The sequence below is a fragment of the Pundamilia nyererei genome, unplaced genomic scaffold (assembly GCF_000239375.1).
Source record: "Pundamilia nyererei isolate P.nyererei 1_Seehausen unplaced genomic scaffold, PunNye1.0 scaffold00109, whole genome shotgun sequence".
NCBI classification, from domain to species: domain Eukaryota; kingdom Metazoa; phylum Chordata; class Actinopteri; order Cichliformes; family Cichlidae; genus Pundamilia; species Pundamilia nyererei.
The window spans coordinates 559,732-578,699 of record NW_005187510.1 but is presented as its reverse complement, the minus strand read 5'-3'; the positions used below and the strand labels follow the sequence as shown (position 1 = coordinate 578,699).

Below are 18,968 nucleotides of genomic sequence, written 5' to 3'. Positions count from 1 at the left end.
GTGCACTTGAGTGTGTGTGTGTGCGTTTAGGTCATAGTGTTTGCGCGTTTGTGAATGTGCTGGTGTGTGGGAGGGCGCGTGCATGCGCCGGAGACTGCGCGCCACTTTTGGCTGTGAACAGAGAGCTTTAGCTTGTAACTACAGAAGAGCAAAAATGTCAAGATACTGTCCTAATTTTCACCTGGGACAGAGAGAGGCAGAGGCTGTCAACCGATTGAGTGTGATTATTGTGTAATTTAGTACAAGGGTAGGAATATGTGGCTGTGCAACCAAACAAAAAAAAAAAGAAGCAGCAAAAAAAATGCTCCTGAAATTATTCAGCCCATCACTCAAGCCATTTATCTCACCCCTTTTGCCCACCCTCTCCCTCCAATATGTTTATTGTTAGCTACCCCTAAACTTTAACAAGTGGTGGTGGATTTTTCTGTTTCAGAAATTATATTTTTCTTCTTGTCATTGCTTCATTAATCAAGAGGAGGCATTCTGAAAAATGTTTTGTTTTGGAGGCTGCAATCTATTTTGTGTGTGTGTGTGTGTTGTAGTTAATCTGCGCCCGTGGCAGGTTTCCCCTCCGAAACGCAGCGCTAAGCAGCGGTATCGCAGGCCTATTGTTGTAGCCTCTGTCATAGCAAGGAGAGCCTGATGCAGGCCTGGGCTCGCCTGATAAGGAAAAGAGGATTCAACATGGCTGGAAAGGAGAATCAGTGGGACTTGAGAGTGGAGTACGGATGGGGCAGATGCGCTCGCACACACACGCATGCAGACGCACACACACACACACACATACGTGCAAAGTCCCACAAACATACAGAATGATGCACGCGTGTTCTACACACATACAGTCACACATGAGCCGACACACGTACACAAACGCACACATACAAATCATCACCATCATCACACTGGCACATGCCCAGGCAATTATTTACAGTAACATCCAATTACATATGCAAGAAGGCACCCCAGGATAGGACCTCTCTGTAGCTTAGCTGCTAAATCACATACACACATTCACACGCAGCCTCAGATATGCATGCACACAAACAAACAAACTATTAAAAAAAAATAAGAAAAAGAATCAGAAGTCATTTATGTTTGCATTTAAAGGTGGCCGGCACTTTCTATCTGAAAGTCACACTGTCTTGGATATGGTTTGTGAAACGGCCGACATTATCGGGACTAACAGGATTTGAATTTCTGTGTTGGACACACAAATAATTTTGGCACGGAGAATGTGGCTTCATCTAATGAAATAATGGGCCCAAATTTTAGGCGGAGAACCAATTTGTGATTGCATGCATCAATTATTTCTTGGGTTTAAACCAATATCAGGGCTGGGGTCTCTTCAGATGGGTAGAATGGTAATTATCTGGCCTGTTTTCCCTTGCTCAATGTCATCCATATATTTATCGATGGCATTATCAATGGTTTTCATGTTCTTACATGAAAAGGACCAAACATCCAAGCTCGTTCCATTGAAGTAGCTTTTTAAATCGGGGCTTTTTAACACAGATCAACATGACATTGATGTCTGCTTGTGAGTCAAATGCAGAATGCAGAATTGGTTGCAGGCAGTGGCAGAAAAAACACACAACCATTGTTTTTTGGTGTGGGTTTTTTTTCCTATTATTTATATGTTTCCAAGGCTCTACTTTCAAACTTTCTTTGTGCTTTGCTGGAACTCATTGCCGCCCACAGCTCCATGCATTAGCCGTGAAGCACTCAGTCAGTCAGCTAGTCAGAGCTATTATGGCCACAGCTGAGCTCCTCTGTTTGCGAGATAATACATGGTTGACTTGATCTACAAGTGAACCTGACATTTTGCTGTCTTTACATCACAACACAACTACCCAAACTGATATGGCAGGTCCCCTGATAAGCAGAGCAGGACTCAGTGATTTGCTTTGTGCTCGCTTTAATGGCTGCATGGCTCCCTCAAACATGCCAAGGATACTGCGACTTCCTCAAAACACAGATCCATTTGCAGCATAATTTATTCTACTTTTGGTGGAGGTGCATTTCGACAAATATAGCACATCTGGTTTTGAAATGGTAAAAAGTCTTCTTTTTTATGTCTGAATAGATTATTGCTTTGTTTGAGTTACCGCAGAAGCTGCTGGAATATGTTTTTCTCATATTCTTTAACTTCAATATCAGCTACCACCTCAGTTTGCAAATTAAGAGTGCCTTTATGTTACTACCACTGTTCCAGAGGGAAAAGTCATACTTTTTATTACACCACACAGTGGAGGCATCTGTTTTTAATAGTCTTACAAGTGGTATTACAGTACAGAAGTATTATTAGCATGTAATCTAATTTAGAAAATTAAGAAAAAATGATTCATTGGAAGAAATGCAGTTATATATGCTAGCAAAAACCTACTGTGCGGGCAGTTTTTGGCAGGCCCAGTGTGCTTTGCTTATGAATTAAAACACAGACAAGTGTGTTGATTGATCATTGAATTCTTTTTAATCTTCATTATATCACAGATGGCAAAAAAGGCGGAACGACATACAAATGGCTAATAAACACATAGTTTTAGGATTACTTTTTTTGGAACACTCATTTACAGATACGCATCACAACACATTAAAAGTGACCCAACAACAGTGTACACATAACACACACGTAATGTTGCCATTTGTTTTGAGATCAGCCTCTACACATAATACTCATCGTTCAAAAAAGCATTATTGATTTTGATAGTTCTGGTACCATTGACAGTTTTTACAGTTTTATCCAAGTTTTATACAAATCGATTGATCGGATCTAAGAGGGAACAGACATACATTGGCGCGATAAAGTGTTTAGGCAAAGACAACACAAGTAAACACAAAATGCAGTTTCTAAATGAAGGTGTTTATTATTAAGCGGGGAAAAAATCCAAGCCTACATGGCCCTGTGTGAAAAAGTGATTTCACACCCCTGTACACGCATACGCTACGCAGTCTTAATCTTTCAAATTCAGGTCTTCTACCAGAGGCTTGGGAGCTTGAGGGTCCTGCACAGTATATTTGCTGGTCCTAGGACTGCGCTCTTCTGGGCAGAGATCTCAGATGTCGCTCCTGGGATGTGCTGGAGCCACTTGCCCAGTTTCGGGGGTCACTGCCCTGAGTGCTTCGATTACCTTGGGGTTAAAGTTTAAACTGTTTCAAGCTCATTATAATTGTTATTTGCAAAGTAGAAAACCAGGGGCACATTTTGCACACACACAAAGGTAGAAACAATCTCTACTGTCCATGCTGATAAAACCTATTTTACAAAGCAGGAAAAGTGCAGGATTTCCTTCTGAAAGGCACTTTTTACTGTTTACTGTTCTGCTAGTAACAATATGTAATGTTAAGTGATTCATCACTCAGAAGACCATGTGCTAATATTGACTGAGTGATATTATTTAAGTAGGATGTTGCATGATGAACTGAAGTGGTGCTTTATTTCAAGCAAAGGACTAAGATACCGTCTCCTCTGTCTCGTGCTGCAGCAGCATGGTGGCTGTCACATTAATAAATGTTTCTTTGAAACTATTAACCTGTAGATGTATATGTGTGGGTTCAAGAACATCCATGTTTTGATCATTGCACAAAACAAATTCCTCATTCTGTCCTGTCTTTTTTTTGGTATTTGGTTTAAAGTTAAAACAGCAGAAATTGATTTCGACTGTTCTCCAGGTCTCACGCTTAAAACATTACATTCTACGTAATGGCATGACTTCATCCTCGCAGACAATCCAGATGTGATTGCTCTGCTATAACTGCATACTGCAGCTGTAATGCATAGACAGGTAGCTGTCATCCTCGAAGAGCCTGCTCAGTCACCGTTCCGTGCAGCAGAGCAGGCATCAGTGATACTCAAAGGACCAGTGAAGCTCCAGGTCCTGGGGGGCCACTTTTCACACCCGCAGGGCTCAGGGGTGAGCTGGGTATCCATGTCCTTCCTCGCAGCTCTCTGGGTGTTTGCTGTCTTCCAGTGGCCCATCAGGGAGGCACTGTCTGGATATCAAACTGTCACACTGTGGAGTTGTAGTATCTGCATGCTTATGGTGTCTGTATGTCGTAACCACACACAAACAGCTTGATATGAACATTAACATTCATGAACAACTGTTCCATTTGGGATAGCATAAGTCATTCACTATCATTTACACACTTATCTCGAGAGTTTTCTGAATTTGAACGACTGCTTGTAGCAGATTTAGGGAGATGCTTCTTTACCTGAGATGTACCCTGCTGTAAAGCAAGTACCCAGCAAGTAAACAAGACTGATTTCCAGGCTTTACAGAATAGTCGGCCAGGCATCGACAGTGAAGCTCAGAAGTCCCTGGCTTCACACATATCGTCTTGTTTTACAGTGCGCAATATGTCTTCCCAAATGAATGATTATCCAACACTTCAATACACAACAGACCTCCATTGCAGCAAAGGCGCAAGACAAAGAACAAGAAGGAAGGAGGAAAAAGAAAGAATCATGGAACAAAGTTGAGTGGTGCCAGCTGCTTTGCCATCTGTCACTGTCATGGCTGTAACTTGTGATATGTTGAAACAACTTTCCTGTGAAGTGCTGGAGATAATCCTCGATTGTTTCCATTTGCAAGCCCCTGATAGTCCTCTTGGTATTCCAGTACTGAGTTAGTTCAAATTGAGGTTCGATGGCAGTTGCTGATGGCTGGCCAGTCCCTCCAACAGTTATAATTGTAGAAATTATATCCTTGTTGTCCCTTTTTAAGGAGGTTTTAGTTTGAGCTCCTTGTTAGAAGGCGAGGATAACGAGACTCTGAAATCATACATTATTCAAAACAAACTGCTTCCTTTCTCTTCTCTTTCCTCTTGGTCAAATTGGCAGGGGAAGTGGAGGAAACACAGAGGCTCAGTTGCTTCACCTCCTTTAGAGAAAAGACGGACACCCTACAGGGAGGCAAACCCCTGCTGGTAGACCTTGATAAGTCCTCGCCGTCCCCTGTCCTGGCCTTAGCCCTCTGATCTTCAGCCTGGTTGGCTCGGGGCCTACCAAAGACGAAGCCCTGTCAAAATGACTGGGCGGATGAGTAACCAAGCAGAAAAATCCAACGCTTCTGACAAAAAAATGAAAAGAAGAGCAAAAAAACCCGACAATGAAAGGTTAGATAGGAAAACTGATAGGTAGTAGAGGAAATAAAGGTCTGGCTAGTGTCCATTCTCTCCCTGTTGGTCCAGCAGCTCCTCATTAGATGGACGCGTATGAGGCTGTCAAAGCAGAAATATTATACCGCGGGGTCGTCAGCAAACTAATTGGGTAACAAAGACCATTTCCAGCTTGAGAAACCTCTCTTTTAACAGTCCGTGTGCTGAGACTCTGATAAGAGAGTTCACGTCTAATGCATTTAGTGAAGGGCAAGTTCGTCATCTTTATCTTATGTACTCAACTTGGTGTAAATATTGTTGTTTTTTTACAGTGAGACCCCGTTTCTCTCGAGTGCATGTAAGGATCAAACTATTGAACACTGCGGCAGCGTGCAGGTGATCAGGTTGTATGCAAATCTCAGATACCTTTGTTCTTTGTGTTCACTGTTAGAACAAAGTTAGTGAGGCTTGTGTTTCTTCACTTGATTCTTAATCTCCGCTCATTTTTTATGTATTGCCTTTTCCCTTCTGCTTATTATAGTTATTATTTGGTACACATAGAGAAACCTCACTTTACCAATCAGGAGGCGATTCGGCCGCACAGAATGAAAGAGACTTCTGAAATATAAAATCACATACTGTAGATGCTAAGCTAATGCATCATGAAATTTATAACTCCACCAGAGAAGAGAGGGGAGTTCAAAAGAATATTAAAATCCAGTACCTAAAGGGGGGCACGAGGGTTTATCTAAAGTCAGGGGCTTCGTTCAAGCCTACTATTTTATTGTTTGTCTTTATTTGCTGCCTCTGACTGATCCTAGTCTTCCATGTGTGGTTATGAGAGCAGGGATTTGTTGTGACCCCATTGACAGATTGACTCCCGAGTTCCCCTTTTCTTCCTCTTTGAAGAAATCCCCCCATCCGCATGTTTATTCCCAACAGAGAAAGAGGTGGATCTGTCCAGAGAATATGCCACCTGCCACCTTGACCCCCAGGGGCCTTGGTAATATCCATACAGGTGAACATTACTGGCTCCAGGTTCTCTATTATGTTCCCTCACACAGCTTCTTGCTGCTCGGGGAGTCAGACCTAACTCACATGCAAAAGATCAAACAAGTCCTTGCCAATTGAATTCAAATGGGAAATTTTTGAGTAATTCAAACAGTGAGTAGTGAAGCGACAGGGCTGTTCTGTCCCCTGACCAAAGCCAAACACAAGGAGTACACGTGTGTGTGTATATGTGAGCCCTACCTCCAAGACATGATTAAGTCCCGGAGCACATGCATTACAAATTCCACTTTTCCTTGTTTACATCTTCAAATAGTTCTCGAGACATATGCATAATACGGAGTTACGGCAGCACACGCGCATTTACTCGTGAAGTTGAATTACACGTTCGCCACTACAAAGAAAGTTGGAGACATTGTAGTTTTGATGCTGAAGGGCTGGGGAAGTGAAGACGTTTTATATACAGTATGTGATGAGGGTGGGCGACATGCTGATGTTAAAGGAAAGTGGGGTAGGAGATGGGAGGAAAGGAAAGGAAAGGAAGCCAGTGACATGAAAGAAAAGAAAATGTAATGAAAGAAATGATGGATGAGAAGGGAGGGCTGGAGAAAGGGGGTTGCTTGTCTTCAGGGCAGGTACAGCTTACACTAAACTGTTTGGCTTTAGAGTTGAAGCACCTCAACATGCCTGAAGGTCTTGAAGAATAGAGAATTGATGTGTCCCCTCTACCCCACCCACCCTTCTGAATCTCTATTCTTCACTCCTATCCCCTCTGATTGAGCAAGACGCAGATTCTTTTAAAAGTAAACAGAATAGGGTGTAGATGTGCTATTTGTAATTTAGCATTGCTTCCCAATCAACATCCAGAGCAGCCAGTCATCAGTCTCTTCATATTGTGGCTTAATAAAAGCAACTGAACATACAGTAATCATGCAATGCCACCCATAGTCAGTATAAATACAGACCCCATGTGCATTTCAATGGAGCGAAGTAAGTAATAGCTAATGCAGCACATGAACTTTGATGCTTACAGTCCAGTCAGCAGGATAAAAGGTGATTTAAATGAGAAAATATTTATTTCCCATAGCAGCGCCATGATAGCGGCCAGCCAAATAAAGGCACATGCGCACAGTGATGGGTGTCCCTTTAAAGATTCCGGGAACAGCAGTGACTCTCTCAGTTTAATCGATTTTAAAATGAAAAGTCAATTTAACAAAGTTGAAAAGAGAAAGATGGGCTAAGGGAAGAAAAAAGCATTCTCTTGCACTCAAGCAGTAAACTAACTGCTGCACAGAGCAGGCAGAGATTTCAGCTGAATTATCTCCCACCTCACATTTGCTCTTAGGCAAGCAGTTTAAAAGCCAGGCGATTGAGCCAGTGATCCAATTTGAAATGCAGAAATGATTAGAGCAGCTTGCCTCATTTCATATCGAAATTCTCTGATTTATGACAGGGCACCAGCCAAGATCTATCTCTAAGGGGAATTAGTGTGCAATTCCTGCATATTTCTGTTATTTAGCCTCCCAATAGAAGATGCTATAGCCTGAGAGGGAGGGGTGGGGGGGATGAAAGCTGTATGTAGGTATCTTTTCATTTCAGCAGATGTAACCATAGCCATTTAGAAGAGGGGGAGAATGACACAAAAGCAGACTTGAGAAATGGAGGTATTTCCCACTTTATTGTGGATGTCGACAGAGAATCTTATTTCAGGGCGCAATGAAAAAAAATGCAGCACCTAACTAAGCATGTACACAGCTTTTTTGCCAGCGTGGATAGCGGCGGGCGAACACAGGCTGTGAGGTTAGCTCCGGACGTTTTTTTTGTTTTTTTTTTTAATTCAACAAAAAAAAAGACCCTTGCAACCCATCCATCCTTGAGGCTAAGAAAATATTAATACGCAGAGCGATAACGAGGGCTAGAGGAAAATCTCCCTTAATGAAATTTCCAGTTGACCACATGCAATTTGTTTCATCGCAGTGAACAACTAATTGCAATGGACGTTATCAAGGTGTGAGTGTGCTGTCTGCTGTAAACTGACTGGTAAAACAGGTACAAATCCTTTATCCTCACTCCCATGTTAGAAACAGAGAACATATAAACTCGACATAACCCATACGTAAGCTTGTATCTTTATATATATATTTATATATTTAGGCTGCAAATATAGTACCGCAAAGGACACGGCACTTTTAAAATGATTTGGGCACGCGTTGCCAGGTCAACAGTGGTCAGATGTAATGTGGGGATGAGAAAATGCCGTTATCAGCTATTCAGGAGCAAAGGAGGAAAAAAAAGATGGAAATAAAAAACAATTGTTGAAACAAGGCTTTTACTGTGAAAAAGAGGGCAAGGTTCAAAAATACTCAGAGTGATTTGACTGGAATATTTCCACTAGTGTTTTCATTTGGAAATGGCACTACTTTGGCACCGAGTGGGCGTTGAAAGATGAATGCATAAAGCCGGTATATGTCTTGAGATATTCAGACGGAGCGGTTTTGATCTCTCAGTTGTCTAAATCCTGCAGCTGTGGGATCAAGACGGATACAGTGCCAGTTGGTGACCTTGGTGGAGGGAGGGTGGTGGAGGGGGTGGGCGTGCGAGTGCGATGAGGAAAATAATCATTCCCACCGCGGTTTGTATCGATTTCACCTGCCCTGACCATGAAACGGGTTAAGAGTAGCCAGTGGTGGTGAAATGGTCAGCGGCGATATCATTAGCTTGTTGTTTACACAGGGAAGCAGGGAGTTAGGAGAAGGCTGAGTGTCACAAGACACTTTCTTCTTCACCTCCTTCAGCTGATCAGAGGATCATGGTATCAAGGAGGGATTAGTAGCGACTTGGGATTTGTGTGATTGGTTAATTTATTGCGGTGATGGCAGGTCTTTCATCTATGGCAACATTTAATCAGCGCAGCCACAGAGGCTATTACAGGTTAGCTCCTTTCTGGAGTCAGTCCGGCTGTGCCATCAGCTCTATCACAATTCCCCTGAAATTTCCAAATTATCTGGAACAGGCTTTAGCTTCTCAGTAATAAAAATTAGAACAGATTCCCGATAGAAGCTTTTGCTCACACAGGGCCAATTATAAATAGTACAGCCCTGCCTTGGAAGAAGGAAAAAGGGGAAGGAGGGGAGAAAAAAAATCCAAGTCTGAGAGATGTGCGCGGAACTTATCGTTCAGCCCCTGCTCCGCTCTGATCCAAATCCGTGTGGCTGAAAATTTATATTAGATTTTATCACAGGGGCCTAAGTCTAGAAAAATCAATGAAGGTTATCTTTTATGTTGCAGCAACTTGTGGAAATATTGATTTTCATTTTATAGCGAATTTGGAGCATCAGTTTGTAATCACTTCCTCGCTGACTACACTGTTTTGGTCACTGTATCTCTTACACGAGGAACGGTAACAGAGCTCAGAGGAAGGAAGAAAAAAAAATAAAAATACCGAGAGAGTATTGAAACCACTGGAGTGAAAGCAGACGGTGGATAAACCGTAACACACTACACAGAGAGGAAGGCCGGGGAGGGGGGGGTGGGTTACAGGCTCTGACAGGGATGATAGTCAGTAAACTGATATTGTATCTGTATAAACACAGCACATCGAACGTTTCCCTGTTAATAATATTTAGTCTTAATTACAAAAATACGTGTAGTCCAGGCATGAAAAATATCAGAAAATAACAAAAATGCTTTAGAGGAATTGGGGAAAAAGTAAGATCAGCAACTTTTCTTTCTTTTTTTACTGCCAACAGGGGTCAGCATATTTTCCAGTTCCCCCTCAGTGTGCTGTTTTGGGCAGGAAAAAGCCTCCCTACGTCACATCCCCCCCTTTTTTCTCTTTTTTTTTTATGGCTGGCATCTCTAAGAGGAGTTTGTTTCCGTACAGCCAGTCCATCTCTGAGTCCCTAGCTCGAGGGAAAATCGCAATTTTCTGCCTGTCAATCTGCATGTTTTTTTCCCTCTTCTGGCCTCGGCCACTTAGGCCAACTGATCCAGTTGTACCAATGTTTTCATTTGCATTTGCAGAGACGCTCCTCGCTGCGGTGACGCCGCTGTGTCTTAATCCTAAATTTGTTGTGCGTGCGGTCGTTCTTGTGCGCTTCTTTGTCTTTGCGGGGGTTGCTACACGCAGGCTGCTTACAAAGCGCAAATTGTCACTATAGATGCTTTATGTAAATCTGCACTGAGACTGGCTGTCAGGGGCTTGTTGCTGCTCACTTTGCAAGAAAAAGGGGAACCAAAGCGAATAGTTGACAGTGACAATTAAATCAAAGCTAATGCATAAGTTTCTATTACAGCGGGAACCAGAGGAACAATTGCGATTACTGCCACAAGTCTTAACAAATTGTGATGGTATTTCTAACGTAACATGGGAAGATGTGTCGTTAATATGGCCGCTTTGTCTCTGCTGGCTACATTAAGAGCAGCTGGAATATCATGAATTCCCAGAGGTGCAGGAGGATGGCAGAGAGGCCTCTCGCTGCTGAATAAGAGATGGCTCCAGTCTGGAGATCTGAGAAAGGGTTAATCTGATTTCCATTTCAGATAGTCGTCCTAGCAACAATCGGCCTGGTCTGCTCTGCTCCTTTGACAGGGGTGTGAGATTTTCAGGTTAGCCAGATAGAAGACTTTATTGTGAGGCTAATTTGAAATGTGAAATTGCGGACGACTTAAATTACAGAGGTCCTCTCTCTCTCTCTGTCTCTCTCTCTCATCTGCTGCCAGGACGGGATAAGGAGATGCCAGGAGAAGGAATAAGAATATCAACAGACACAATTTGCTGTCTGTGTTTGATCAGTTTTGCCGGTGTAGTTTGCCAATGTGCGAAGCTATATATATAAAGAGAGAGGGACTATTTCAAAATCTGTCTCTATTGAGTGTCTGCGTTTGCCTTCGTCATTTTGCAGACAAGATCCAAACAGATTCCTATCAGCTCTCTCTGAGATGTATTTGCCATTTGTAAATAATGCTCTCTCTCACTAAGAAAAAAAAAAAAAACATAAAAAATAAATAAATAGAAATCCATGTCCTCCAGCCTCTGACTAGATGAGTTCATGGAAAGAGAAATGGGCGGGTGGACAAGTAGGAGGAGGAGGAGGGGGCATGCAGACACACTGCCGGAGCACAGTGCTCATCTCTTGTGCATATCTGTGCCAATTCAGACCTTTAACATGCTCAAGTGACATTTGCATTTATCCTTGAAGGTTGCTGCCTCTTGCGGGGGAGAAATAAGTGAAAAGTGCGCGAGAGGGCTGGTATTTTGCTTTTGCATTAGGCAGATGGACAGTGTCCTGTCACCGGCCGCCTCAGATGGGGAAGAAGAAATGAAGTGTCGAGATTGCAGCCCAACCTATTTTCTCTTAGCTAAACTGTTTTCTGTAGGCTCCTAATGAAGGGGAGGCCCCGGGGTTCAAAAGAAATGGCCTTAAAATAGTGACATTCTGCCTTTGAGTAATAGGCTACTGTACCCAGCTGCCTGAGATGTTGCAACAGCCCCTCCACCACCTCCATACACACGCAACATATGCACGACACCACCAACGCATCGCTTTACAAGAAGCAAAAGAAAAGGAGAACCAGCATAAAATAAAACAGACTAGAAAATCATGTGAGGATGAACAGCGCAGGCGAATGTGGTGACAGCGCAGCATGTGAATCTATTACAGAGGGTGTAGCTCTCTATCTCACTCTGTTTTATTTATTTATTTCTGATTCTTTCAGTGGAACGAAACCCCACGTTTGACCTCTGACCAAGAAGAAAAATGACCTTACACATTTGGAATAATTTCCCGGTATATTATAAAAACTCTGACCTCAATCGGCCTTTGAAATGGATACTGATTCTTTAAATTCTTCCCTGCTTGTTTCAGGAAATAGTGAGATCCTGGTGATAGCGAGGCACAATGCGCCCAAAGTTCACTGCCGAACACTTGCTTCCTTCTCTCTGAAAGTCACCGTCCTTTTTTTTCCCTTTCTTCCTTTCATTTTTTTATGATTCCCAGACGCGTGAGATGTTTTATTTAATCTAGTGGATCTGATTCTGGATCTCCGGGTTGAATCCTGGATGAAACAGATACAGTGCGGGCTCTTGCACCCATTTGCCATCACACCAAGCACTGCATTTGTCTGTTGGCCATCTCGCACACACACATACACTCATAAAAACTGCCCTGATTTCACATTTTCTCAGCAGTGTAGGAAAAAAAGAGAAAAAAGGGATTGTGCTGGACTTGAGTTGCACGCTGTATAGTTTCTGAAATTGCCTCTTTATGGTCATTCAGTGCAGCGGAAGAGCGTAACTCAGAGGTTATTAATGTTTCTTTAATCACCAAAATAAGCAAATGATTAGTGTTTGTTATCTGTCCTCGACCAGAAGACGAAGAGCACGGTCCCGGTGGTGTTGAGCGCCGGCCCCAGGTGGCTGCTGGATGTGACTTGGCAGGGAGCGGAAGACAACAAAAACAACTGTGTGGTGTACAGCAAAGGTAAGCAAGCCGCGCCGGCATCCTGTTATCTCTCTGCAGCGCAGCACACCACGCCACAATCCTCCATCCACTCCTCCTCTGCCTGTCTCTCTCCCTCTGTCATTCTTTTACTTTTTTCTCCTCTCTTTCCTTCTCTTCTTCTTCTCAAAGTCACAAACAAGCACAAATAATTGCATCTACACAGCCCACGAGGACACACAGAAAGGCGCGCTCTCGCTCCATATCTGTTTTCCTCATCCAAAGAGTCGTTTATATCTCTAAAACTCTGATTGGGAACTGAGAAACATCACTTGACACACAAAGTTAATGGTCTTTAGATTTCACAAGGTAATTAATGCCCCCCCCCCCTTTCCTCCCCACACTCTTTTATACTAAGTGAATCCCTATCTCGGGGTAGATAGCGAGGAAAAGCACGAGTGGAGATGTGTTTGCCACTTTGCTTCATTTGTTCTTCTCGGCTAATTCGGCGAAGCTTTAGTCGTACATCTTTTAATAAATCAGCTGCATTCATACAACTTCCCAATGAGAAGTGGATTTCTGTAAACATGTGTTGAGGAAAAGAAAAAGGAAAAGCACCGCTATCTGTCAGAAAATCCATGTTAGTTATACAAAAGTAATCCAAAGCGTGCAACCCCCCCCCCACCAAAAACCCACGACCCACTGTCACGACGATAAACTCCTCAATCCCCTGCATTGTGTCCAGCAGGGCCTCATTAAAGGAGCCCCGCAAACTGATCTGTGGAGAGCTGGGTTTGTTGCAGATTGCACGAGAAGATGCTCGCACTGACACTAAAGTGTGGAGCTTCACTCCTCATGAAAGCGCATGGCTTCTGCAGCTATAATTGGGTCTTGACGGGTGTTAACCAAAGAGACACGGCGAAATAAATACGTAAATAAAGATGTGTTTGGGCTTCTGAAGGGGTGGGTAGGGGGGGCCTCTATTTATCACTTTTCAAAAATGATTACCCCGTGACAATACCCCCAAAGCTGAAATGGAGCTTCTTCTCCCTCAAAGTGAATAAGTGGCAGGAGTGGGATTTGCAACCCGGATTTTCGGTCTCCCAATTCTCATCTACTAATCACTAGACTGCACTGGGGAGTTATCCTCTTAACCGGCTACTTAACTTTGTGCTCTTTATCACCAAATCATTAAAGTTTTGATAAGCTGTTAAAGAAGATTATGCACTTCTTTAAAATCTTCTAATCTTTTTGCTCACAGAGTGACTGTATGAAACAAAAAGAAGGGCAATAACAGGATTTCTCACTTCTTCTTTTTTTTTCTTCTTGAGAATTTCCTCTGCCACTCTTCATACATGTATCCTGGCGATAACATCACACGCAGCATCATCGCCACCTCAGCTGGGAGCGCCTTTGTTTGTCGCTTCCAACTTGACCTTATTAAATTAAAACACAATAACATCTCCAGACGACCCCTTGTGTGAGTCGCTCTTGTGCTCTGCTTGTATAAGTTCATTACTCTAAATCCTCCACAAGCATCAGCACATGCTTGCCACTGATAATAAGCGATAATAGGGGGAATGTTGAATACAAAGAATTAATTCAATTCTCAGAGTTAAATATCTCTTGTCACCTCAGAGAATCAGTAAGTCGATTACTCGGCTCGAAACAAATTTCGTCACCTCTTGTGGAGGAACGCGATCAACGTGTTGGACTTTGAAACAAACTTTTAGCGCACTTCAAAGATTCAAACCAAAATCCAGCCTGCGCTATTCCACACTTGACTCGAACTGGTCTGCAGCAACTTTACCAAAAGCGAGTTGCATAAATTGGGTCGGGTGTCCGTTTCTCTCGCTTTTTCTCTTCCAAAGAAAGAAAAAAAATTGTTCCCCATTTTTGCTCCTGGCAACCTTTTTTTTCTCCACCTGGACTTGGGAGGAAGTTGAGAAAGTGATGAAGCGTTTGATGCCGCGCGGCCGTTTGACTCTTACGTCCAGACTGTGACTCGATTTATGCTGCTCATTCTTCTTCATCGCTTTCCTTCAAATATTCCAATCTGCATGCGTGCGCACCCTCTGGAGGTGACATTGAAATGGAGTGCCGGCGTGCCGGAATGTCAAATCTTTGTCAAATTTAATATTGAATTTGGTCTTTTTTTCCTTTCTTTTTTTTTTCGCCTGTCGTTTCTTTTTTGAAGCTGTGCTGGAATTGTGTTTATCGCGTTGACGCTGGCGCGGACCGACTAAAGGGAAAAAAAGGCTTCTCGGAGTCCGGCAAGAACTTTCTTCCCACCTTGAAAAGCTGAGGCCCAGATTGTTTATATCTTCACCCCTGTGCTGTGTTTCCCGTCTGTTGGCTGTTTCGTTGCTCCCTGAGATGCGTTATTTATGGAAAACAGTGAATATCTCAATACACAGTATGCTTGCAGAATATGCTTTGGCTCACGTTTCAGTGGTCTCGGCTTTCTTTATGGCTGCATGCAAAGATAGTAGCAGTTCACTTTGGATGCTTGCCAGTGTGAATCTATGGGGGAGTATCTCTAAGTAAGGGATGGTGATTGGTTTGAGTGGCTGTAGCTTAGTGCTGGACGCTCTGTCCTATGATTTCTGCATTGCTTTTTTATTTTATTTTTTTCGTACAAATGCTCATCCTCTATCCCCGAAACTTGTCAGGAAGTGTGTGTGGGGGGCGTGGGGGATATGTGCAGAGCGAGGGAGGACTGGATTCAGCAAAAATGATTCCTCTGAGAGTTGTAGCCCTGCAATGTGTTATGTATAATACATGCACTGGAGTGTGTAACAAGCAGCAGGATGGCATAGTCAGGTCCCCCCACAGGGCGCCCCTGGTCATCAGCACCAAGAAACACTTACCTTATAATGTCACATATTCAACCCAGTTTTTGAGATGCTGCAATTCCTGTTGCTATAGCAAAATGATGTTTTCCCTGCCCTCTGTTTGCACGTCTGTATCACTTAATCGAGACGAGCAGAAAAGCATGAATATTTAAAAAATGCGGGGGGAAAAACAAGTGGAAGACCATGAGTAATATTTGAGTCATTTAAAATGTCTCCAATTAAGATTCGCATTCGTTTCATGAATATAAATTCTTCTTCGAATTCCCCTTCCTCAAAATGAGAGAACAGCACGAGCCCTGAAGTGGAAGCGGGAAAAAGTGCAATATCTGTTTTTCCCAGGCTGTCAGCATGGCCCTGTTTGTTTTACATTAAACTCCCAGGAAGAGCCTTAGCAGCCAGCCATTACTAAAACTCTCAATTCCTACTACTGCGCTAACTCATTATCGAGAAATCCACCTGGAACTCCCACAATGCTCTCCTCCACACTCCGACAGTTTCTTTGAACCGCCGAAGTTCTAGAAACAGGCAGCAAGTCTGCAGAGTAATTATATGTTACAGTAACGCCGGAGAATGAGGAGACGGAGCGAATGACAGACAGGAGGGAGGGAGGGGAGACAGGGGAGAATTTTCTGTACAGATAAACAACAGATTGATAAACAATGCAGCTGGAAAGTGGGAGAGATTTAACAGAGAAAACAAATTCAGACACATTGTGATTTCTTTTCATCGTCCAACGTCTCTCGGCTGAACGTGTTAGCGATGGGGTTCAGATGTCGCAAACCCGCCTGATTGTGGATTTCAGCAGCTGCTCAGAGAGCCAGCGTGACCACCGATGTGCTTATGCTGTCAAACAGCTTTCTTAATGATAAGGTGTTGTGCTGTATTTCCTCACTTTAGTCACCTCTCGGAACTTTTTGACCTCTCTGCCCTGAGGTTAAGGAAGTCATGAATACATTCAATTTTTTATTTTTATTTTTAAAGTGTAGTTTTTCCACAAATGTTACCCAAACAGGAATAAATGCTCCTCTTGTAAGGGGACTTTTTGATCACATTTAACCCTTACAGCAGCAGATAGGTGTACTTCAGTGCCCATGCGTATGGTAAATAATTCAGGCATATTTTAATCATACTATGTTCCCATTATGTGAGGCCTTTCCTCTGCTGCAGGGCATCCAAATTCAATCAGACACAGTCACATCTGAACTTACAAATAACAATAAATCAATTTGAATAAAAACACGACATTTTTTAGGAGTGAGGTGCCACGCACGATGATTCGGTTCATCCTTGCTTTGAACCTCAATTGCGCTTATACCTGATATCTACGGTAAGCCAGGTGAAACTATACACAGTTAACGTGACCACATTACGTGGCATTATTCAGAGGTCACCGAAACTTTTGGAATGTAAGCCTCTTAAGCCAGACCACATTCAGATACAGCATGTCCAATAAGTCTCCAGAGCAACTTGGCCACATTGTTCGTGTAGAAATTGACCAGTGTAACTAGGCCGTTTTACATAAGCTCGGACGGTGCGGAATTAGCTAAATCTCTGCGTCTTTGTGTCATTTCAGATTCTCTAAGTCCTCACAATCAGATCCTTTTTTATGCCTTCATTTGCTCTTTCCACTGATCCAGAGCAGCAGACCGCTGAGGCAATATGGTGAACTTGCGTGACCTGACAGGACAGATGTAGTATCTATCAGACTCTCTCTAAAAAAAAAGAAAAGAAAAGAAAAGAAAAACGCAAAGACATTTTGAGTTTTTCCCCCCTGTGAAATGAAGGCGTCAAACTTGCAGCGTTTCGCGCACTGCACCCTGGCAGCGTGCGCCATGAAACAGTGAGAGGAGAGGACTCTTACAGTTCAAAATTTAATTGTTCATTTCGACCCTCCTATTTCAAAATGACTGCAGCGAACAGAAGGTGCGAGGGTTATTATCTGTTATCTAGGAACATAGCGAAATAGTGTGACTGAATAATAACTAAACAACTGACACAATGTAAAAATTCCATTATCAGTGTATTAAAACAAAATTGTACCCTAAAGGAGTCCCCACCACAGCTCCGAGCAGCCGACTAATTATGTTTAATTAAAAGACAACAGAGATCAACAGAATCGTTTTCATTAGGAAATTATTAATGATTCCACTGCAGCAATAATTGATTGCACTGAGCCACGCGATAACTCGGTACGGTCAGGCTGGAGTGAGCCGTGTGGAGAGGAGCTGCTGGTTTTAGGCACGCGGCAGCTCCTGAGTGGCGTCTACACTGTTTTTTTTCCTTCTTCTTTTAGGAGAAGTTATGTAGCGGGTTTTACGAACAGGATAGGAAGAGAAGAGGAGGAGTGGAAAATCCAAATCATACACCAATCTGAGAGGACTTAACATCCCACACCTGCTTTTAGGAGGCATTCATGCGCATGTCATCGCACATGACTGAAACTGGAACGCATACTCTTTATTATTTTCTCTTGTCTCATTTTTTACAAACATAGTCAGGAGACATATTGAAGAGGGCGTTTTCTCTGTGATTTTTTTCTTCTGTCTCAGTCGTAAGCATATAAAGTACACGCACGCACACACGGCCACTTCCCACCGCTGCTCCATTCAGAGCCACGTGAAAGACGTCAGCTCCAGACGCTTCCTCCGACAGCCTTTTATGTGCATTGTTCTCCCACCGAGCAGGCAGTTTTGCCCATGCTAGACAGTATAGCACAAGCACCAGACAACACACTCTGCTACAGCATGCACATTCACTACAAACACACACACACACACACACACAAAGGCAGACCAAACGCCATTACCGAAAATTCACATAATGGCTGCTGACACATATATGTCCATCTGCATTCAGTGCAGACTAAGCCTTGAGACAAAAACAACAATGCAAGGGGGGAAATGTAAAAGAAGTGATGGGCACTGATGAGGGACAAGATTGTTCTAGTCATATCTCGCTGTTTAACATTTTTTCACTGTAGTCGCTGCACATTTTGTGTTTGTGTATGTGTGCTTGTGATTTCTTGTTTTGTGTGTGCGTGCGCACGCGTGCGCCTGCCTGAGAGTTTAGCCAGTTGTCCTTGTATCAATGCCACGGAGGGTGTCAGGCTAATGAGCGTGGGCTGTCCTTAGAGCAGGAGGGTTTGGGTTGTGCCATTCACTCTGCATATTTAAATGCCTTGTAGAGCTTAAGTAGGCCCACTTTTCCATGTCAGGGCAGCGTTCAATCCTGCTGCGACCATTAATTATGATACCATTGTGCTCCAGTGTGGCTAATAAGAGTGATGTATTGCACCCTCGTGGCATTATAATCATCTGAGTGAAGTACCTGGACTACACCGAGCTCGCTTTAAGCACCGTGCTTTTAAAAAAAAAAAAAGGGAAAAAAATAGTAAGTAGAGAGAAAGCCTCTTCTTCCCTCCTCTCAGTCTCATCTGCTGGCTATATTAGCTAGTGGTGCTACATGAGAGCGCGTCACAGATTTAATTTCTGTATAATTATATAATCAATGAACAGAAATGCTTTGGTATTGATCACGTAGGAAGGATTGTGTCCCTGGGATGGAATAC

At 43.1% G+C, this 18,968-nt stretch overlaps 1 protein-coding gene across 2 annotated transcripts in view; it reads left to right on the top strand.

The window, feature by feature from the left end:
• zfpm2a (zinc finger protein, FOG family member 2a) overlaps positions 1–18,968 on the top strand; it is a 119,880-nt gene that overhangs the window by 62,423 nt on the left and 38,489 nt on the right. Inside the window, exon 5 of one of the 2 annotated variants that reach the window (XM_005741266.1) lies at positions 12,479–12,587. In XM_005741266.1, coding sequence (XP_005741323.1) covers positions 12,479–12,587 — 109 coding nt within the window. Of the gene's footprint in view, positions 1–12,475; positions 12,588–18,968 lie in introns of both variants that reach the window. The other variant, XM_005741265.1, reaches the window with a different exon arrangement.